Genomic DNA, 23,786 nt, shown 5'->3' with positions numbered 1-23,786 from the left:
ACCAATCTGCTGTTAGGTTGGAGGTTCCTACCTCCTGGAAGATTAATCCGGTGTTTCATGTTTCTCTGTTGAAAAGAGCTGATGTGTCTTATGGTGACGCCTCTGCCACTGTTCCTCCAGTGGTGGAGGATGGGGAATATGAAATTTCCCGCATCCTAAATTCTAGACAGTATAGAGGGAGTTTGCAGTATCTCGTCGCTTGGAAGGGTTTCGGACCCGAGGATAACTCATGGGTGAGGGCAGATGATGTTTCTGCCTCCAGACTTGTCAGAGCTTTTCACAGGAGGTTTCCTGATAAGCCTGGGCCTAGGGGATCCGGAGGATCCTCTTAGAAGAGGGGGTACTGTTAGAACTCTCCTGTTAGGTTTTTTCTAGTTTGCTCATCACATGACCTTTTTTGCCTATTTAATCCTGCTCCGCCCTCCTGGCCTTGCTGGACTTCATTGTAATTTCTACTCTTGAGCTAGCTTGGTGCTCTGTTGCCTTTCTCAGTCAGTTTTGCTGGGTCTTCGGACCTCTATGTTCTATGTTGTTTGTTTGTCTTATTTCTGATACAATTTCTGCTAGGAAGTGTCCACCTTTCTCCCAGTCCCTAGTTCTTGTAGGGATCCCTCCCTCACATCTATAGGTCTTCGTTCAGACTAGCCGAGGACTTTAGCGGGTCTGATCGCAGGATCAGGTTCCCCGTTACATCGTAGGGATCCAGCTTAGTTCTATTGTTGGGACAGATCTCCTTTCTTTCCTTAGTGCTTGTAGCACATCATAACACCTGCCAAACAAACCTGATCGCCTTCTACGAGGAGGTGAGCTCACAGCTGGACCGGGGAGAGTCAGTGGATGTTGTATACCTTGACTTCTCCAAAGCGTTTGATACCGTGCCACACAAAAGGTTGGTATATAAAATGAGAATGCTTGGTCTGGGGGATAATGTGTGCAAGTGGGTAAATAGCTGGCTGAATGATAGAAAGCAGAGGGTGGTTATCAATGGAGTAAGCTCAGGGTGTGTCAGGGTTACTAGCGGGGAGCCTCAAGGATCTGTCTTGGGCCCTATATTATTTAATATATTTATTAATGATCTAGTGGAAGGGTTGCATAGTAAAATAGCAATATTTGCAGATGATACTAAACTTTGTAAAGTAGTTAATACAGATGAGGATAGGGCACAGCTACAGGAGGATTTAGATAAATTGGGGAGTTGGGCCAAAAAATGGCAAATGGGGTTCAATGCCAATAAATGTAAGGTCATGCACATGGGAAAGAAAAACAGCAGTCACCCATACATATTAAATGGGAAACCGTTGGGGAAATCTGACATAGAGAAGGACCTGGGCGTCTTGGTTAACAGCAAATTAAATTGGAGTGCCCAGTGTCAGGCAGCAGCTGCGAAGGCAAATAGAGTCATGGCATGCATCAGAAGAGGAATAGGGGCATATGATGAGAACATTGTTCTTCCTCTGTATAAAGCGCTGGTAAGGCGCACTTAGAATATTGTGCACAGTTCTGGGCTCCGGTGCTCAGGAAAGACATATTGGAGCTAGAGAGGGTACAAAGGAGGGCGACTAAGGTAATAAAGGGAATGGAGGGACTAGAATACCCAGAGAGGTTGTCAAAATTAGGCTTATTTACATTGGAAAAGAGAAGGCTTTGGGGAGACCTCATAAACATGTATAAATACATCAGGGGGCAGTACAGAGATCTCTCCCATGACCTGTTTATACCAAGGATGGTGACAAAGACGAGGGGGCACACTATGCGTCTGGAGGAAAGGAGGTTCCTGAACCAGCATAGAAGGGGATTCTTTACGGTCAGAGCCGTGAGACTCTGGAACTCTCTGGGAGAGGAAGTGGTGATGTCCAACTCACTTAATGAGTTCAAGAGAGGCCTGGGCGCCTTTCTTGAGAAGAATAAAATTACATCTTATGCTTAGTGATAGTTAATTAATCCAGGGATTTAATCTGACTGCCAGATTGGAGTCGGGAAGTGAATTTTCCTCAATGATGTAAATTGGCCTATACCGCATGTTTTTTTTTTGCCTTCCCGTGGATCAACGCTGCGGAATAGCTGCAGTGCACAAGAAATAGGCTGAACTGGATGGACGCTTGTCTTTTTTCGGCCTTATAAACTATGTAACTATGTAACATACAGTATAATGTTGTCACAGTCCCGCCAACCCCAATTTTATTTTATGTATTAACCACTTGGTTTTCTTTTTTTGGTGTTTTTCATGTAATATATGGAAACCTATAGGAAAATGCTTTTAGAAACATGATATCCAGGAAAAAAATCACTGTACATGGAGACATTAGCATCAAATAACTCCTGTCTTGGTGTTCTTACAAACAAGCTCTTATAAATGAGATCTAACGTGTTAAAAGATTATAACCTGGGAAAGACGGGAAACATTCATATAGATGGCCGGTGATGATGTAGTCAGCGACTGACTCTGGCCAAATTTGTTTCTAGAGCGGTATTAGAAGATGAAGATGTCGTCCTCATCATGAAGTTGTTATTTCTCATGTCACGTGTAATGAATATGACAAGAATTAGCGTTATGGAAGATGAGTCTATAAGAAACGTATTGAGCTGCAGACTCCGAGGAAGAAACTACTTGTTGTCTGTGGCCTAAAATATATAGGTTATATTAGTACGTCAGGGACAAAAGCAGAATATTGTAAAAATAATAAAAATACCATTGCTGCTTGGGTTTCTGGGTGATTCTTACTGAAGCAGTGGCCAACTTAGCCAGTGATTGGAAGTATGGAGGAGATGTCTAAGTCAGCAATTCAACTTATGTTCCAGTCCATAAAAGACTAGAGAATACAACATCTACACATCTTCTGATATATTTCCTCTATTGTCTCCAGTAATTGTATTAATACACAGAATTCTTTATGATGTTACATCGGCTCTTTTTCTCATTCAGGTCTCTACAATATCAGATCCTCTCAGTGAAGATCTTCTATATAAGAGAATTTTTCTAAATCACCTATCAAGGATGGATATTGACAGAGACAAGATGGCGGAGAGGATATTACACCTCACCCTAGAGATCCTCTTCTGGCTTACTGGAGAGGTGAGAGATTCTGATGACGTCACATTACATCATTCTTATCTATGGGAATAACAGATGGACAGAACTGGAGAGGTGAGGACTCTGGAAATGTCTGGAGTGAGATTTATTAATGTGTCTCTCCATAACCAGGATTACACAGTAGGGATGAAGACCTCTAGTGAGGGCTGTCAGGACCCTGTGTCTGAGGGATGGAGAAGACCACTGAGCCCAATCACAGGACCTCCATCTCACCCCCTGATACGTGAGGATATCAATGACCAGAAGATCCTAGAACTCACCTACAAGATGATTGAGCTGCTGACTGGAGAGGTGACACTATTGGGAATGCTGGGACATTATACAGTAACGCTATGAAGGGATCGGGGGATGACGATATCATTGTATGTGTCAGGTTCCTATAAGGTGTCAGGATGTCGCTGTCTATTTCTCCATGGAGGAGTGGGAGTATTTAGAAGGACGCAAAGATCTGTACAAGGACGTCATGATGGAGGTTCCACAGCCCCTCACATCACCAGGTAATAGACCGGACTAAATACACACTGCCTAAAATTTTCTGTATGTAAAGAATGAATTCAGTCCCTGTATGTGTTTCCTCCAGATCTATCCAGTAAGAGGACAACACCAGAGAGATGTCCCCATCCTCTTCTTCCACATGACTGTAAACAAGAAGATCCCAATGCTCCTCAGGATCATCAGGTAGATGGAGAGAAGGTGTCATGAGATCTCCCCTATGATGTGTAGACGGCTGTGAAGGTCTTGTGTTCAGTCTTGTTTTATCCACCAGTATTTATATTTGTGTAATGAGAACGGTGGAGATGGCAGGATTAGAGCTGATCATAGATGGGACTTCTCCATGTTTACAATATTTGTTTCAGGGTGAAGATCTGAACCATATTAATACTACAGAGACATATGTGAGGGGTGATGAGCAGTGTAAAGAGGAGATTCCTACATATGACTACCCAGGTGAGTAGCGACCACTAAATGCTGACAAGTCACAGATTCTTCTCAGTCACCGGCTGTGGCTGCTTTATCGCTGGTGTAGTCCAGTTGTATCACAATCGTGTGATCACCATTTTACCGCTAGACCACAACATTTTCCTCCATCCGAAAATGTTCACACTACTTTGTGTAATTGTAAAAGATATTTTCTGTAGAACTTACAACCTGGAGGATCCACCTACCGCCTGGGATTAGGAGACGCTGACCGTTACCTGCCCAGATCTGTAAACTGCAAAGCCAAATGGCAGAGTATGTAATATGTGCTGACAAGTGAGAAAATCAAAATTATGATGGACCTCTAAGAGAAAGCGGAGGGTAATGATGCTGTTGGCTTCCTAGAACCCTGATATCTTATTGGATGAATCTACCTTCTCTCCCTTCTGTGCTGCTGAATGTGCTCATATGGTCCCTACAAGACCAGGTCCAGTCTTTCTGGACAAACTTCACTTTTATGATCGACAACATTAAATGTGCAGTGAGGGCCAAGTGTGAATTTCTGTACAATAACAACAGAGTTTCCCTTTATCCTGACTTTTCAATTTCTTTTTAAACCAACTAACTTCAAACAGGATCTTGATAAATCTCTAAGCTGTGCGTGGCTGATGGTTGTAATATACATTTATTCACACCTGCAGGAGATGTGTTGGCTCCAGCCCTGGTTTCATGGATTCACTCCACGTCATAAATTCCATTATGTTTTCATTCCTAAGGAATTCAGATTCCTGCACAATCTCTCCTGAAATGGGGGCGCTAATACTTTCTCTACTCTCCTGGTCAGGACTCCTAGTAGCTCCAATGGTCCACCATAAATGAGTGCGACTCCGGTTTAGTGTTGGAGCTCTCCCTTATATATACGTTGTTGTTGGGGATGTAACATATCTTTTATTCTGTCTTTTTTTACAGGTTCATTTTGTTTGATTGTGGTGGGATCGGCCTGCCTCACTTATGTGAGTCTGTAACTCCCTGGTAGTCTTTAAAAGAAGGTCTCCATTACCTCTTCCCAATGCCCGAGGTCTACATTTAAGACACCTCATCTCTGCTCTATTATAAAAAGTTCTGTTTCAATGTCTAATATTTCTTCTTGAAACTCATCTGACAGAAAATATTGGCCCTTACGATAGTTTAGATTCCCAAGAGCCACCGAGCCCCATACTGTAATTACCCCAGAGAGGTTTCACCACTAGTTACTCACTACTTACTGATGGAGACTGTTGAATTTGATCATTTCAGTAGATGTGTTATTGTCTATAGTCACAGTTTTTGACTGCAGCAGTTAGTTCCCAAAATACTCTGATTTAACCCTTTTCTGCAGACAGTTTTGTGTTCCTATCAGGGCGCATTTTCAAATCTGACGTGTGTCACTTTATGTGGTGATAATTTTGGAATTCTTCACAAAGGATAATAGGAAACAAATGGACCTTACAAACTATTTACCAACTTCTCTTGAATCCAACAATATTCTATATAAGGTTGTACAGGTTGTATAGAAGGAGCGCCATTTAGCTATCTGAATGCAGATCTTGCTGGAATATATTTCAGGCACAATGTATTGGGGGCACTGTTCATTGTCACCTGACAGCTCAAAAGATGGCTACCATGAACAGACTTGGTGCTATATACTCCATTTTCCTGATCTCACGGATTGCCTCGCTCATCACCCTTTAACCCCAATAAGAATAGTCAGATAGCCGGGTCAGAACCAGGAGGGCAGAGAAAATACCAATCAGAAGACACAAGAGTAGTCAGTAAACGGGCCGAGGTCACAACAGGAAACAAATACACAAGCCGTGAGCTGAGCACAGAGGACTGAACCAGAGGAGAACAAGGCTGTATCTGGCAGCTTCCGGCAATATACCATAAGCTTTAGTAGGGTGTGGTGCTTTCCGATTGGATGAAGCAGATTACTCCAGCTGGACAGCACACACACCCATACTGCCAGACTGGATGGTACTACAGGTCCCAGGCACCCTAATCTTAGTGGCTGGACAGAGCCTGCGCTGCCCAGAGCTTCTGGTTCCAACGTCTCCTCCATCACCAGCGCTACCTGCAGAATGATTAAGGTGGTGACAGAAGCAGACGTCGGGGGAGCAGATCCCAGGGATTGGACACACTATTTACAGAAGCCTTAAAGAAGTTGTCCAGTACTTTTAACAATTGACCAATGTACCCCAATGTATTTACCCTGTGCCCATAAGAATTTTTGTAATTACCTTCTGCTGTCCTTCTTGCCTGTGAGTGACGCTATCGGGGGTCACGTGATGCCTGAGAGCGGCCAGAGATAGTGCCGCTCACAGGCAAGAAGGACTGCATAAGGTAATTACAAAAAGACTTATGGGCACAGGGTAAATACATTGGGGGACATTGGGGCAATTGTAAAAAGTACTGGACAACTTCTTTGATATAACAAAGTGACTCCATTTTGGAAATTATAACCCTCAGTGAATTAATCTATAGACGTAGCGATTATTTTGATTTCACAGGCACTTTCCGGAAATTAGCACGCAATGGATGGTGGAGAGTGAAAATTGCACATTGGCCATTTTATTACCCAACACATAGTGTCCAGATTGTGCTCCAGGAGACACACACCGTAAATTAAGTGGGTTCTTCTCACTATAGTAATGCCAAATACATGGAGGCTGAATGTGGTTTGGGCACACTGCAAGGCTCAGAAGCGAGGGGGAGATTTGACTTTGGGAGAGCGGACTTTGCTGGATTGATTTATTGATGAGAAGAAGTTTTCATTGGTATAATTTTTGCCTACATAACATTTTTTGATGGCTTCTTATTCCATATTTTGGAGGCAGAATGAACAAACAGTTGGACACAACGCTCTACTGGTTCATCCTATGAGGTTTTCACGTTTCTCTGTCATTCTGTCAATAACTTGTCATTTCTACAGACGTTTTAAGTAGAAATGTTCAAAAATATAAATTTCAGGGATATTTTATTCAAAATTAATAATTGTTTTTTTCTTGGCAGATGACTGTACCAGAAGATCAGAGGGACAGCCGACATCTTCAATTTTTAAATCTGATGATCTTGAGATCCCACAGGATACAATTGAAGTGAATGCCATTACTCCAGATATACCATCATCCCTTCACAGCAAAGATCTATCATCTAGTCCTATGAAACAGCTCCTGTCCTCTGATTCATTACCGACTACTAAGGAAAATCAAAATAAAAAAATAAGCATTACAAAACAAACTGCTCATAAAGGAATGAAGTCATTGTCATGTTCAGAAAATGGAAATAATTTTACCCTTGAAAAGTATTTTCTTAAACATGAAAAAATACACACAGCGGACAATAGATTTTTTTGTTCCAAATATGGGAAATGTTTTAACGATAAATCAGCTTTGGTTAAGCACCAGAGACTTCACATAGGGGAGAAGCCTTTTACCTGTTCAGAATGTGAAAAATGTTTCAACCAGAAATCACATCTTAATATCCACCAGAGAACCCACACAGGGGAGAAGCCTTTTTCATGTTCAGAATGTGGGAAATGTTTTAACCAGAAATCAGCTTTGGTCAAGCACCAGAGAATTCACACAGGGGAGAAGCCTTTTACCTGTTCAGAATGTGAAAAATGTTTCAACCAGAAAGCACATCTTAATATCCACCAGAGAACCCACACAGGGGAGAAGCCTTTTTCATGTTCAGAATGTGGGAAATGTTTTAACGATAAATCCGCTTTGGTTAAGCACCAGAGAATTCACACAGGAGAGAAGCCTTTTAACTGTTCAGAATGTGGGAAATGTTTTAACCATAAATCAGATTTTGTCAAGCACCAAAGAACCCACACAGGGGAGAAGCCTTTTTCATGTTCAGAATGTGGGAAATGTTTTAACGATAAATCATCTTTGGTTAAGCACCAGAGAACTCACACACGGGAGAAGCCGTTTTCATGTTCAGAATGTGGGAAATGTTTTAACCATAAATCACCTTTGGTTAACCACCAGAGAATTCACACAGGGGAGAAGCCTTTTTCATGTTCAGAATGTGGGAAATGTTTTAACGATAAATCAGCTTTGGTTAAGCACCAGAGAACTCACACAGGAGAGAATCCTTTTTCATGTTCAGAATGTGGGAAATGTTTTAACCAGAAATCAGATTTGATTAAGCACCAGAGAACGCACACAGGGGAGAAGCCTTTTTCATGTTCAGAATGTGGGAAATGTTTTAACCAGAAATCATCTTTGGTTAAGCACAAGAGAACTCACACAGGGGAGAAGCCTTTTTCATGTTCAGAATGTGGGAAATGTTTTAAACAGAAATCAGCTTTGGTTAGCCACCAGAGAATTCACACAGGGGAGAAGCCTTTTTCATGTTCAGAATGTGGGAAATGTTTTTACGATAAATCAGCTTTAGTTAAGCACCAGAGAACTCACACAGGGGAGAAGCCTTTTTCATGTTCAGAATGTGGGAAATGTTTTAACCAGAAATCAGATTTGATTAGGCACCAGAGAACCCACACAGTGGAGAAGACTTTTTCTTAGTCTTTTTCTTTTTAATCCAATACATTTTTGAGATTTTTTTCATTAGTTCTTTTTTTTTTTTGACAAAACAAGAAACCAGTACATACAATAATGAAACAACATACCATAGGGATCACATACATTCATCTCTCCTATATATCCTTTCAGCTTGCCCATTACTGCCTGACAACTTGCAGTTCCTATATCTTCCAATTAACATTCCACATTCTTGAAATCTCTTACAGTTGTGCTCAAAAGTTTACATACCCCGGCAGAATTTTTCCATTCTTGGCCTTGTTTCAGAGAATATGAATGATAACAAAAAAACTTTTTCTCCACTCATTTTTATTGGTTGGGTGAAGCCATTTATTGTCAAACTACTGTGTTTTCTCTTTTTAAATCTTAATGACAACCAAAAACATCCAAATGACCCTGATCAAAAGTTCACATAACCCAGTTCTTAATACCGTGTATTGCCCCCTCTAACATCAATGACAGCTTGAAGTCTTTTGTGGTAGTTGTGGATGAGGTTCTTTATTTTCTCATATGGTAAAGCTGCCCATTCTTCTTGGCAAACAGCCTCCAGTTCCTGTAAATTCCTGGGCTGTCTAGCATGAACTGCGCGCCTGAGATCTCCCCAGAGTGGCTCAATGATATTGAGGTCAGGAGACTGAGATGACCACTCCAAAACCTTCACTTTGTTCTGCTGTAGCCAATGACAGGTCGACTTGGCCTTGTGTTTTGGATCATTGTTATGTTGGAACATCCAAGTAGGTCCCATGCGCAGCTTCCGGGCTTATGAGTGCAAATTTGCCTCCAGTATTTGCTGATAACATGCTGCATTCATCCTTCCTTCAACTTTTACCAAGTTTCCTGTGCCATTGTAGCTCATACATCCCCAAAACATCAGCGATTCACCTCCGTGCTTTACTGTAGGAATGGTGGTCCTTTTTATCATAGGCCTTGTTGACCTCTTTCCAAATGTAACGTTTATGGTTGTGGCCAAAAAGTTCAATTTTGGTCTCACCATTCCAAATTACCTTGTTCCAGAAGTTTTGAGGCTTGTCTCTATGCTGTTTGGCGTATTCTAGGTGAGATACATTGTGGCATTTGCACAGTAATGGCTTTCTTCTGGCGACTCGACCATGCAGCCCATTTTTCTTCAAGTGCCTCCTTATTGTGCATCTTGAAACTGCCACATCAATAGTTTTCAGAGAGTCCTGATGTTCAGCTGATGTTATTTGTGGGTTTTTCTTTGCATCCCGAACAATTTTCCTGGCAGTTGTGGCTGAAATTTTTGTTGGTCTAACTGACCGTGGTTTGATTTTTACAGAGCTCCTGATTTTTCATTTGTTAATCATAGTTTGAATGCTGCTGACTGGCATTATCAATTCCTTGGATATTTTTTTGTATCCCTTTCCTGTGTTATACAGTTCAACTACCTTTTCCCATAGATCCATTGACAATTCTTTTGCTTTCCCCATGACTCACAATCCAGAAATGTCAGTGACTGGATGAAAGATGCAAGAGTCTGTCTGGATCCCAGAAACTCACTTAGCTTTTACGCACACACACTGATTACAAGCAAACAGGTCACAGGTGAGGATGTTACCTTTAGTAGCCATTCAAACCCATTTGGGTCAAATTCTGTGCATGTTATCAGGCAAAAATCACCAGGGTATGTGAACTTTTGCTTAGGGTCATTTAGATGTTTTTGGTTGTCATTAAGATATAAAAAGAGAAAACACAGTAGTTTGACAATAAATGGCTTCACCCAACCAATAACCATGAGTGGAGAAAACAAAAAAACTTTATCATTCATATTCTCTGAAACAAGGCCAAAAAATGAAAAATTCTGCCGGGGTATGTAAACTTTTGAGCACAACTGCATGTATGTGTTTATATATATATATGTATATATATATATATATATATATATATATATATATATATATATATATATATATTAATTATTCAGGAGCTTTGCTATGCTTTATAACTGTCGGTGCTGCACTGACACCAGTTAGGTAGATCATGCACTGCACATGACCTAAATAACTTGTTAGCTCTGGTCACCCGGATGTTGTCATGATGACATGATGATCGGCCCCTGAGGTGTGGGCTAACTAATTTCTGATGACATATGGGACATCAGCGCTTTCAGGAGATATTATTTAATAAATTATGGGGTTCAGTTTCACCTATTAACCATTGTGTACCTGACAAATTTGTAGCAAATACAAAAATTACATTTTTACCACTAAAATGTCATATTTCCATGACTCAATGCTATAAAATTCTGTAAGGCACCTATGGGTTCAAAATACTTTCTACACCCCTAGATTAATTCCTTAGGCAGTGAAGTTTCCAATATGGGGTCACCTGGGGGGGGGTGTTTCTTAGGGGCTCAGCTAATGGAGCCCACAATCTATTCTAATGAAATCTGCGTTTTGCAAGCCAAAACCCAAAGCAGAAACACCGAACATGAGGTCATAGAAGGCATATTACCTAAGTGGTCCAGGGTACAGAGCGTGGCGCATACTCGGTACCCTGGACCACGTAGAGCAGAAGTATAAGGCATATTACCTATCTTGTCTGCTTGTCTACAAGTTTTGACCTGGCCCTCACGTTGAATACTTCCTCTAACATCTAACCAGCATCTTCTGGGCACTTGTCTTGTTATTATTTTTAGGCTACCCCAGGACCATTGACATGCTGCACTAGGTATATTGCTTTATATGCTTGGCCTCATTCTACTTGTACATACTTGCTCCTTTGTGGTTCAGAATACATGTTTGTGTGTATGTATATGTATGTATATATATTATATATTTAACTGTTTGTGTATTTATACATTCATTGTATTTTATGTAGTGTGGGCACCCGCTTCTGCGGTGCCACCATGTAACCGATTGCTTGTGAAATAAAGGTTTTTCACCGACCTCGTGTTCAGTGTTTCAGGGCTTGGGATGGAAAGAGCGCATTTGACTTTTTGAAAGTAAAATTTGCTGGAATAATTAGAGGACGCCATGTCGCGTTTAGGGAGCCCCTGATGTGCCTAAACAGTGGAAACCCCCCACAAGTGACACCATTTTGGAAACTAGACCCTTCAGGGAACTTATCTAGATGTAAGTTTATAATGTGTCACCCTGGCCTGGATGCCACAAAATGTAATAAAGCTGTGTCTGAGAGCAAGGGGGAGGTTCTCTAGTCAGGGGAACATTAGCATGCAATGCCTCCTGTCTCAGGCCAGTAGGGGGAGCTGGCTGCCCCTATAAAAGCTGGTGCTGGGGGCAGGGTTAGGGAGAACTTGAAGGCCTGTCTCAGGACTGAGACGTGTCCCAGAGCAGAGCAGGGACAGAAAGTTGTATTGCACCTAAGAGGAAGTGTGGCAGGAGGAGAGCCACAAGCCAGAGACAAGAGGCGAAGTGAGCCTGTCTTGGCAGATAAAAGACTTACTTTACCAGACTTTGGTGTCTGAGGCTGGGAGGATTCCACATCCCCCAGCAGAGAACCAGTCCGCAAGGGACTGTATATTCCTTGGCCTAAGAAACCTGGAGGCCCTGCCACAACCGAAGGGACCAGTAAAGCCGTACAAGGCTGGGAGCAGAAAGGAACCCACGTCGCAGGCCATACAGGCGAGAATACACGGAAAGCTCAGAAACGTGGGCTGTTATCCTATAATGAGGAGATAGCCAGAAGGAGCGCAGGAAGCACGGTAGGCCTACACCCTCACCCTGACCAGGGCCAATTTCCCCGTTGCTCTCAGACATCCAGGTCCCCTCCTAGCTGGAACTGTTTATGGGTCAGTTTACCTGTTTCAGTAAACACCCTGGACCGCAACCTATTGTCTGTGTGCTCCTTTGCGCCTCCAGCACTACCGGTACTGGGACTCTCACCACCATCACTCCCACCATTCACTACACTGCCCTGGGGCCGCACTCTTCCCGTGGGGAGTCACACCATCCCAGCTGCACACCTCATCAGCCCCAGCAGTCTGCCTTGCAGCGGCGGTACCTAATGACCGCAAATCCACGGGTGGCGTAGTCGGACATAATCAATAGCACATAACGGACTACCACTGGCCTGACCACCCTGAGCCACGGAACCGGGTTGCCACTACTACTCCCATCGTTCCCTATTGCCCGGATCCGAGTGCCCCACGGCCCAGGGGGCGAGTCAGCTTTGGCGTAGTCGGCAGGATTTCGTGCCCGCAACCACCGGGTACTGCGTGCCTTCAAAAGACTGTCATACCTGCCATGGTGAAGGTTCCCGCCATCCGGAGCCGTTTCCCGCCATCTTCAGTTGGTTCCCGCCATCTTCAGTCGGTTCCCGCCATCTTCAGCTGTTTTCCCGCCATCCGGAGCCGTTTCCCGCCATCTTCAGTCGGTTCCCGCCATCTTCAGCTGTTTTCCCGCCATCCGAAGTCGTTTTCCCGCCGTCGGACGCCATCTTCAGGACGCCGCGCGGGAAGAAGAGGGGCGTGGACGGCGAAAGCGCGCGAGATCCGAAGCTCCGCCCCACGCACCGACGCTGCGCAAGGTCCTGGAAGGGAGAGAGAGCGACGCTGACGTCATCAGGACGCGACGCAAGGTCCTCGTCCAGAGCAGCAGCAGCGGAGCCGCGGCCTACAGAAGAGGATCGTTGGAAGGTAGGCCACACTTAACTAGGGGGGAGGAAGATGTCAGATACAGAGGCGCCCACTACCACCAACGCAGCTGCAGCAGCGGTGATGCCCTTTTCCCTGCCCTACATCCCTGGAGCGGCCTGGCTGCCCAATTACTCAGGGGAGCCCCATGCCCTAACTGACTTTAAGGAAAGGCTGTACAGTTTGTTCCAGGTTTACCCCCTGACAGAGGAACAGAAGGTCAGCATATTGACAGGGCAGTTAACTGGCGCAGCCCAAAGGGAGGTAAAATCATCGCCCACTGAGGAGAAAAGGACTGTGAAGGGTATTCTGGCCCGGCTGCGGGGTACCTTTGACACACGTACCTCCGCTGAGATTAAAATGAGGTTCTATGGATGTAAGCAGCGGCACAGGACAGCATCAGAGACTATGCCCTAAATCTGCAGGAAGCCTTGAGGGCTATTCAACAAACTGACCCTGGCAGTGTGCAGGAAACGGATAAGCTGCTAACAGAACAATTCATAGAAGGTCTGCTGTCTAGCGCCCAAAGGGCCCAACTGCGCCTCATGTTCTTTCAGAACCCCGACCTGACCTTTTCCCAATTTAAGGACAGGGCCATATGGGTGCTCCGTGAGTCTGCAACCAGTGGCGCTATAAACCCCCGGCGCCCTGCTCTCACCTACCACCAGGAGGCGGCGCCCTCCTCTATGGACCCCGTGGGGGCTGATGCACAGGCCCTGAACCAAGCCCCGTCGAAAGACCTGCACCACCAAGTCCAGGAGCTGACCAGGAGCGTCGCGGCGTTGACCAGGACCGTCCAGGCGTTGCAAGTGGACCCGTCAAGACCCATCGAGCTGGCTTCCAGTCCGGAGGATGTCCCGTGGCGTCGACAGAGGAGGATCCCGTCGTTCCGAGGGAGGCCCACAGACCGCTACGCAGAGGATGGACAGCCCATTTGCCGTCGATGCAACCAGCCCGGACACCTTTCCAGGTACTGTAATTTAAACGGGTCCAACCTGGGGCAGAGGGCCAACCCCCAGGCATAAGATCACCAGGCCCTTATAATTGGTGTGATAAGCACGTTGGGGGGCGCCCGGTTTTACCCGTGGTGCTGGACGGTATCCCCATGAGCGCCTTGCTGGATACTGGGTCGCAAGTAACCACTATCCCTTATGTACTTTTTAAGCAGTATTGGACTGATGCTGATATCACACGGTATCCAGACAGTAACTTGAGCATCATCGCCAGTAATGGCTTACCCGTGCCGCAGATGGGGTTCAAGGAGATGACCATTAAGATTGGTAAAGTTGAACTACCGACACAGGGAGTGATTATTGTGGACATTGACCGTCATGAAAGTCACCCTAAAATAACTGTGGGTACTAACGTAATTGAAAATTGTCTTTCAGAGGTAATTGTAATCTTACAACAGGTGGCGGTGAATGCTAGTTCCAGCCAACAGAGAGTCCTCAACAAGGAGATAAAAGCCCTGATGAGACGGCAGCAGGTAGAACTGTCTGGTGGTGAGATCGGTAGCGTAAGACTGAGTGACCCATTCCCCATTTCCATGCCTCCCAAAAGTGAAATGATGATCTGGTGTCGGACTGCAATCGGGTTGAGAGGTAGAGACTACCAAGCCATGGTAGAACCCGTGTACTCAGACAGCAGGCCCACCATTTTGACAGCCCGGGGGGTGGTTGATGTCCATCATGGGAGGGTGCCCGTCCGCATCCTCAACATTGGGGAGAGGAAGGTACACTTACCCAGGTACGCTACACTCGCCAAGCTGTTTGTGGTCGAACACAAAGCTATCAGGGCCGTGGAACCCTTGCCTCCATCTCGTCAGGCGGAGGGTAATGGCTCCCAGAAACAAAAGGAGGACTGGTGCCAGAAACTCCATGTGGGTGCTGACTCCACTCCCCTGCACCAAAAACAAGGAGTCTACCGGGTGGTACAGGAGTACGAGAGAGTCTTTAGTAAGCACCCGCTAGACTTCGGCAGAGTAAAGGGGATAGAAGACCACATCCCCACAGGGAGCCACCCACCAATAAAAGAGAGACACAGGCCTGTACCCCCTGCACATTATCAGAACGCCAAGGGCATGCTAAGAGAAATGAAAGAAGCTGGGGTCATTAGAGACAGCTGTAGCCCCTGGGCAGCCCCCTTGGTTCTGGTGAAAAAGAAAGACGGCACCATGAGAATGTGCGTCGACTATAGACAAATCAACCGTATCACCCACAAAGACGCATATCCGCTGCCTAGAATAGAGGAGTCTTTAGCCGCACTAAAATCAGCTAACTTCTTTTCTACTTTGGACCTTACTAGCGGGTAATGGCAGGTAGCCGGAAGCTGAGACCCACCGAGAGGAACCCGGAGAATTACAGCTCCTTCAAGCTAGAATTCTTGGCGGTGGTGTGGGCCGTGACGGAACGCTTCAAGCATTACCTGGCCTCCGCAAAGTTCACCGTGTACACGGACAACAACCCGTTGACACACCTGGACAATGCAAGACTGGGTGCCCTGGAACAGCGGTGGATGGCCCGTCTCTCCAACTATGACTTCGTGATCAAGTACCGGGCAGGCAAAACCAATGCCAACGCGGACGCCCTATCAAGAATGCCTCACTTACCTGAAGGTGACGAAGACCCAGAAGAGCTGGAGGAGGTAGAACTCCCCGCCTTTCACCGGTATGGAGCCGCTCAATACTCCCACCGCGTGAAGGAGGAGGATCTAACAACCGTGATGATCAATCCCCTACCTCACCACAGCTGGGCCGAGACCCAAGATAGTGACCCTGCCATCCGCCTGGTGAAAGATCTGTTGACCCAGGAAGACGCCCGCTTAGATCCAGATGCCCCAGAGGAAGCCAAGCAGCTATGGAAGGAGAAGAGCAAGCTGTTCCTCTACGAAGGCAAGTTGTGCAGAAGGATTGTCAACCACCGGACGCACGAGCTGACCTGGCAAGTCGTGGTTCCAAGGCGGGATGCAGCTATTGTCCTGGGGGCTTACCATGACAGAGTGGGGCACTTCGGTTGGAAGAAACTGGAGTTCCTGCTAAGAGGAAGGTTCTTTTGGGTCGGCATGAGAGGAGCTGTAGAAAAGTGGTGCAGAGACTGTGGCCCTTGTCACCTGAGGAGGAAGGACCGCACAAGCCAGAAGACACCCTTGAGGCCCATCGTCACCACGCAGCCTCTTGAGCTGGTAGCTCTGGACCACGTCAAATTGGCTCCAAGCCGGTCTGGATACATCTATGCCCTGACAATCGTGGACCACTATTCCCGTTTTCTAGTGGTGGTCCCGGTAAAGGACTTGACAGCCCAAACAGCGGCCAGAGCCTTCCAGCAATATTTCTGCCGTCCACACGGGTATCCGGAACAGGTCCTGACAGACCAGGGTCCAGCGTTCGAGGCTGAAATCTTCCAGGAGTTCTGCAACCTCTATGGCTGTAAGAAGATTCGTACAACGCCTTACCACCCCCAAACTAATGGGATGTGTGAGAAGATGAACAATATAGTCATTGATCTCCTGAAGATGTTGCCCCTGGAGGAACGCAGCCTGTGGCCAGAAAAACTGCCGGACCTGATAGACCTATACAACAATATCCCGGTGAATGCTACAAACTGCACCCCGGCTTACCTGATGCGAGCTAGACCAGGTAAGCTGCCCGTAGACCTGGAGATGGGAGTCCTAACACCTGAGGACACCTCCCCGGATGCAGACTGGGATACGGAAAGGCAACTGCAGTACAAGAAGGTACAGGAGAGTGTGGAGAAGAGCCTGGCCCAGGTGAGAGAGAGGCAAGAAAAACTCTTCAACCAACACGCCCCTGTTGGTCCCCTAGGACCTGGTGAGCAAGTCCTGAAGCGAAAAAGAAGTCTACATAAGTTGGATGACCAGTGGGAAAGGGAACCCTACACCGTACTGCAGTCTGACCACGACAACCCAAAGGTGTGCGTAATCACCAAGGACGGAGGAGAAATCACTAGTGTCGTCTCCAGAGACCACCTCAAAAGGTGCCCCGAGCAACTCCGTAGTGCAGAAGAGGATCAGAGTGACCTTGAACCCGCAGAGGACAAGGAAGAAATGATCAGCACCGTTCTCGGAGAGTTCCCTCAGTCCTGGACTCGCATAAATGATGCCATAGTGGTACCCGTCCTGGATTTCCTGCAACCGGCACAGCAACAACCAACACCAGAGCCGGAAGGTGAAGAGGAGCAAGCGGTTCCAGAGGCAGAAGAGCCTGTACCAGCAGCCCAGGAGAGTCAACCCTCTGCTGACAGTGAGCCTGCCATGCCTGCGGTAAGCCAAAGGACCCGCAGACAGCTGCCTGCCCTACCTGTACACCCAGCTGGTAGCTGTACCCCTAACGCTAGTGGGGAAAGCCAGGTCAGTCCACCACCAGACAGTGGGCTACGTAGGTCAACCAGGAGCACAAAGGGACAGATACCCGCTCGCTGGAGAATATAGAGTGCACTAAGATTGTAAATGACCCTGTTACCAACTGTTGAAATGTTTGCAAAGTTACATGCATGTTTGGTAATTCTGTGTTTCAGTTTCTTGCAGCTATCGTAAGGACTCAAAGGTTATGGACTTTTTATAACCGGGACCTTGTATGGACTGCGTTCGGAGCCTAACCCAGGAATGAACTAAGACTGTGAAGGACTTGGGGTAGGACAGACCCCCACCTGGTTAAGGCTCCCCGTTGTGTTGGTGATATGGACACCCGGTCACAGACCACACTGTGACCTTAAGAACTCAATCTGTGCGTCGCTTGTATACTAATGTTTTATGGTCATGCATATAATCCTTGTTTATTGTTTAGTCCTGGAGTACTAAATTTCACTAGGGGGGAATGTGTCACCCTGGCCTGGATGCCACAAAATGTAATAAAGCTGTGTCTGAGAGCAAGGGGGAGGTTCTCTAGTCAGGGGAACATTAGCATGCAGTACCTCCTGTCTCAGGCCAGTAGGGGGAGCAGGCTGCCCCTATAAAAGCTGGTGCTGGGGGCAGGGTTAGGGAGAACTTAAAGGCCTGTCTCAGGACTGAGATGTGTCCCAGAGCAGAGCAGGGACAGAAAGTTGTATTGCACCTAAGAGGAAGTGTGGCAGGAGGAGAGCCACAAGCCAGAGACAAGAGGCGAAGTGAGCCTGTCTTGGCAGATAAAAGACTTACTTTACCAGACTTTGGTGTCTGAGGCTGGGAGGATTCCACATCCCCCAGCAGAGAACCAGTCCGCAAGGGACTGTATATTCCTTGGCCTAAGAAGCCTGGAGGCCCTGCCACAACCGAAGGGACCAGTAAAGCCGTACAAGGCTGGGAGCAGAAAGGAACCCACGTCGCAGGCCATACAGGCGAGAATACACGGAAAGCTCGGAAACGTGGGCTGTTACCCTATAACGAGGAGATAGCCAGAAGGAGCGCAGGAAGCACGGTAGGCCTACACCCTCACCCTGACCAGGGCCAATTTCCCCATTGCTCTCAGACATCCAGGTCCCCTCATAGCTGGGACTGTTTATGGGTCAGTTCGCGCCTCCAGCACTACCGGTACTGGGACTCTCATCACCATCACTCCCACCATTCACTACACTGCCCTGGGGCCGCACTCTTCCCGTGGGGAGTCACACCATCCCAGCTGCACACCTCATCAGCCCCAGCGGTCTGCCTTGCAGCGGCGGTACCTAATGACCGCAAATCCACTGGTGGCGTAGTCGGACATAATCAATAGCACATAACGGACTACCACTGGCCTGACCACCCTGAGCCACGGAACCGGGTTGCCACTACTACTCCCATCGTTCCCTATTGCCCGGATCCGAGTGCCCCACGGCCCAGGGGGCGAGTCAATAACATTGAGACGTAAAAATAAAATTTTCACATTTTTCCCGCAAAAATGTTTTTCAGCCATCAATTTTGCATTTTCATAAGGGTGACAGGAGAAATTTCACCATACCATTTGTTGTGCAATTTCTCCTGAGTAAGCAGATACCCCATATGTGGGAGAAAACCACTGTTTGGGTGAACGGTAGGGTACGGAAGGAAAGAAGCGCCATTTGACTTTTTGAATGTAAAATTTGCTTGAATAATTAGCGGACGCCATGTCGCATTTGGGGAGCCCCTGATGGAGCTGTATGGCAGCCAAGATGACGTTTTCAGCGGTATAATTTTTATTTATATTTGTCTTTTTGATCACGTTTTATTCCACTTTTTGTTCGGCGGTATGATGATAAAGCACCATTTTTTGTTTAGTCTTTTATTTTTACTGTGTTCACTAAATGGGTTAACTAGTGGGACAGTTTTATAGGTCAGGTCGTTCCGGATGCAGCGATACCAAATATGTGTACTTTTATTGTTGTTTTTTTTTCCCACTTTTTTACTTAGTCCCACTATGGGGACTACTTATAGTACCAGTCTGATCGCAGCTATAATAAACTGCTCAAAAAAATAAAGGGAACACTCTAACACATCCTAGATTTGAATGAATGAAATATTCTCATTGAATACTTTGTTTTGTACAAAGTTGAATGTGCTGACAACAAAATCACTCAAAAATAATCAATGGAAATCAAATTTATTAACCAATAGAGGCCTGGATTTGAAGTCACCCCCAAAATTAAAGTGGAAAAACACACTACAGGCTGATCCAACTTTGATGTAATGTCCTTAAAACAACTCAAAATGAAGCTCAGTATTGTGTGTGGCCTCCACTTGCCTGTATGACCTCCCTACAACACCTGGGCATGCTCCTGATGAGGTTGCGGATGGTCTCCTGTGGGATCTCCTCCCAGACCTGGACTAAAGCATCCACCAACTCCTGGACAGTCTGTGGTGCAACGTGACGTTGGTGGATGGAGCGAGACCTGATGTCCCAGATATGCTCAACAGGATTCAGGTCTGGATAACGGGCGGCCATCTTGCAGGAACTGGTGACACACTCAAGCCACATGAGGTCTGGCATTGTCCTGCATTAAGAGGAACGCAGGGCCAACAGCACCAGCATATGGTCTCACAAGGGGTCTGAGGATCTCATCTCGGTACCTAATGGCAGTCAGGCTACCTCTGGCGAGCACATGGATGGCTGTGCGGCCCTCCAAAAAAATGCCACCCCACACCATTACTGACCCACTGCAAAACCCGTTATGCTGAAGGATGTTGCAGGTAGCAGATCGCTCTCCACGACTCTGTCACATGTGCTCAGTGTGAACCTGCTTTCATCTGTGAAGAGCACAGGGCGCCAGTGGCGACTTTGCCAATCCTGGTGCTCTGTGGCAAATGCCAAGCCTCCTGCACGGTGTTGGGCTGTGAGCACAACCCCCATCTGTGGACGTCGGGCCCTCATACCACCCTCATGGATTCGGTTTCTAACCGTTTGTGCAGAAACATGCACATTTGTGGCCTGCTGGAGGTCATTTTGCAGGGCTCTGGCAGTGCTCCTCCTGTTCCTCCTTGCACAAAGGAGGAGGTAGCGGTCCTGCTGCTGGGTTGTTGCCCTCCTATGGCTCCCTCCACATCTCCTGGTATCTGCTCCATGCTCTTGATACTGTGCTGACAGACATAGCTACCCTTCTTGCCACAGCTCGCACTGATGTGCCATCCTGGATGAACTGCACTACCTGAGCAACTTCTGTGGGTTGTACTGTAGACATCGCCTCATGCTACTGTATCTCTAGGGGTGAGAGCAATGGCAAAATGAAAAAGTGACCAAAACAACAGCCAAAAAGGATGAGAACAGAGAAATGGTCTGTGGTCACCATCTGCAGAACCACTCCTTTATAAGGGGTATCTCGCTAATTGCCTATCATTTCTACCAGTTGTCTGTTCCATTTGCACAACAGCAGGAGAAATTGATTCCCAATCAGTGTTTCTTCCTAACTGGACAGGGAGATTTCACAGAAGTGTTATTGACTTGGAGTTACATTGTGTTGTTTAAGTGTTCCTTATATATTATATAATCTCCAGCTTGGGTATAAATATATAATAATATGTGCAGTCATTTTTTTCAGAAAAATTAAAAAAAGTTATGAAATGTCCTATAAATGTCTGTTCCATTTAGGCTTTTAGTTGAGATTAATCTGTGCTGCACTGTATGCACATGTCATAGAGTTGGGAGTCAGGGAAATTGAGGAGTCTAAGTTGGTGGCGTGGCTTACTGACTCCACAGCACTGATTAGTACACAGTTTTGTCTCAGTTAGTCGTCGTTCTTACAGATATAAGAATATTGAATAGCACAGTGGCTCAGTGGTTAGGACTGCAACTTGCAGTGCTGGGGTCCTGGGTTCAAATCAAACGAAGGACAATATCTGCAAAGAGTTTGTATGATCTCCCCGTGTTTGCCTGCGTTTGCTCTGGTTTCATCCCACTGTCCTAAAGCCCCCTCTCACATAGCGAGATCGCTGCTGTGTCACGGTTTTGGTGACGCAACAGCGACCTCACCAGCGATGTCGCTATGTGTGACACTTTGCAGCGATCAGGCCCCTGCTGTGAAGTCGCTGATCGCTGCAAAGTGTCCTGGACCATTTTTTGGTCGTTGCCCTCCCGCTGGTCAGCACACATCGCTGTGTGTGACCAGCGATCAGGCTGGTAACCATGATAAACATCGGGTTACTAGGGGCACGCGCGCACCTAGTAACCCGTTGTTTATCATGGTTACGAGCCTGCTAAAGTGAGCGGTAACCTCCCGCTCACTGTAGCAGGCTCGTAACCATGATAAACATCGGGTTACTAGGGGGCACACGCGCACCTAGTAACCCATTGTTTATCATGGTTACGAGCCTGCTAAAGTGAGCGGTAACCTCCCGCTCACCGAAGCAGGCTCGTAACCATGATAAACATCGGGTTACTAGGGGCACACGCGCACCTAGTAACCAGTTGTTTATCATGGTTACGAGCCTGCTAAAGTGAGCGGTAACCTCCCGCTCACCGTAGCAGGCTCGTAACCATGATAAACAACGGGTTACTAGGTGCGCGTGTGCCCCTAGTAACCCAATGTTTATCATGGTTACCAGCCTGCTCCTGCTTCAGCAGGCTTGTAACCAGGAGCAGGACATCGTGGAAAGATTGTTTCCACGATGTCGCTGCTCCCCGATCGTTGGTGAGCCTGCCTGTTTGACAGCTCACCAGCGATCACATAGCGACGCAGCAACGATCCCTGACAGGTCGTATCGTTGGCGGGATCGCTGCAGCGTCGCTAAGTGTGACGGGGCCTTAAGACATACTGATAAGGAATCCAGATTGTGAGTAAAATAAATAAATATTTACATATATAAGGAATAGGAAGCGATAAAGCATCAGTAAGTTGTATAATAATTGTTACTAGTCAAAGCTGACCTTAATCATTAATATCAGACCTCAATAAAAGTGTAGGAGTACCCCTAATATTTTGGTGAGATTTCCCCATTTTTGTTTATTTTCTCCTATCATCCTTTTTGAAAATTGAAAACTTGAAGCCAATATAACATTTTAGTGGAAAAAATGGTAATTTTCCATTCACTCAGCCCAACGTTATACAACTCTATGAATTGCTTGAGGGTTAGAAATGCTCACTACACTGCTATATGAATTCCTTAAGAGGTATAGTTTACAAAATGGGGTCACTTGTGGGGGCTTCTGATGTTTTAGCATGTTAGGGGCTCTTCAAATGTGACATAGCATCCACAATCTGTTCCAGCCAAAATTGTGCTCCAGAATTCATTTGGCGCTACTTCCCTTCCAAGCCCTGCTATACACCCAACAGTAGTTTTCCACCACAAATGCGGTATTGGAATACTCAGGCGAAATTGCACAACAAATTGTATGGTCCATTTTCTCCTGTTACCCTTGTGAAAATTAAAAATTTGTGGCAAAAGGAACATGTTTTTGGGAAAAATTTATTTTTTAATTTTCAAGGCTCAACATTATTTTATAATGTGAAGCACCTGTGGGTTCAAGCTGCTCACTACTCCTCTAGATAAGTTTCTTTAGGGGTGTAGTTTTCAAAATGGGGTCACTTGTGGGAGGTTTGCTTCCACTGTTTAGGCACATCAGGAGTTCTGCAAATGCGACATATGCGCTATCTATTCCAGCCAATTTTGTGTTCCAAAGTCAATTGGAGTAAGCCTTGTTAAAATGCAAAGTTTGGGGCTAAATTAAGATTTTTGTGTGAAAAATGAAAATGTTAATATTTTACCTTCCATATTGCTTTAATTCTTGTGAAGCACCTAAAGGGTTAACAAACTTCTTGAATGTGGTTTTGAGCACTTTGAGGTGTGCAGTTTTTAAAATGGTGTCACTTTTGGCCATTTTCTGTCTTATAGACCCCTCAAAGTCATTTCAAATGTGATGTGGTCCCTAAAAAAAAAAACGGTTTTGTAAGTGTTTTTGGAAAAATAAGAAATTGCTGATAAACTTTTAATCCTTTTGACTTCCTAACAGAAAAAAAAAAAAAAAATGATGCAGATGTAAAGAAGACAGTTGGGAAATGTTATTTATAAATTATTTTCTACAGCATGACTAACTGGTTTAAAGGAGTTGTCCGGTCCAAATCGATAAGTCTGCAGAATTATAAATCCCCCCAGTGTGCACTGACTGTTTCAGACCCGGGACTGGAAGGTATGTTTGAGTTATACA

General features: G+C 45.9%; 1 protein-coding gene and 1 pseudogene across 2 annotated transcripts in view; one reads left to right on the top strand and one right to left on the bottom strand.

Moving 5' to 3' along the window:
• The window catches only part of LOC141182646 (uncharacterized), a 359,124-nt gene extending 350,262 nt beyond the window's left edge, over positions 1-8,862 (top strand). The window contains exons 2-7 of one of the 2 annotated variants that reach the window (XM_073660808.1): positions 2,924-3,073; positions 3,203-3,382; positions 3,465-3,588; positions 3,672-3,769; positions 3,949-4,039; positions 7,058-8,862. In XM_073660808.1, the coding sequence (XP_073516909.1) occupies positions 2,996-3,073; positions 3,203-3,382; positions 3,465-3,588; positions 3,672-3,769; positions 3,949-4,039; positions 7,058-8,577 (2,091 nt within the window). In that variant the 5' untranslated portion in view covers positions 2,924-2,995 and the 3' untranslated portion in view covers positions 8,578-8,862. The remainder of the gene's footprint in view (positions 1-2,923; positions 3,074-3,202; positions 3,383-3,464; positions 3,589-3,671; positions 3,770-3,948; positions 4,040-7,057) is intronic. The other variant, XM_073660807.1, reaches the window with a different exon arrangement.
• The window catches only part of LOC141182657 (uncharacterized), a 1,085,038-nt pseudogene that overhangs the window by 485,654 nt on the left and 575,598 nt on the right, over positions 1-23,786 (bottom strand).

Source organism: Phyllobates terribilis, unplaced genomic scaffold (assembly GCF_046119375.1).
Source record: "Phyllobates terribilis strain yellow unplaced genomic scaffold, ASM4611937v1 Scaffold_35__1_contigs__length_13245226, whole genome shotgun sequence".
NCBI classification, from domain to species: domain Eukaryota; kingdom Metazoa; phylum Chordata; class Amphibia; order Anura; family Dendrobatidae; genus Phyllobates; species Phyllobates terribilis.
The sequence above is the reverse complement of the archived record's forward strand: the minus strand, read 5'-3'. Positions and strand labels throughout refer to the sequence as shown.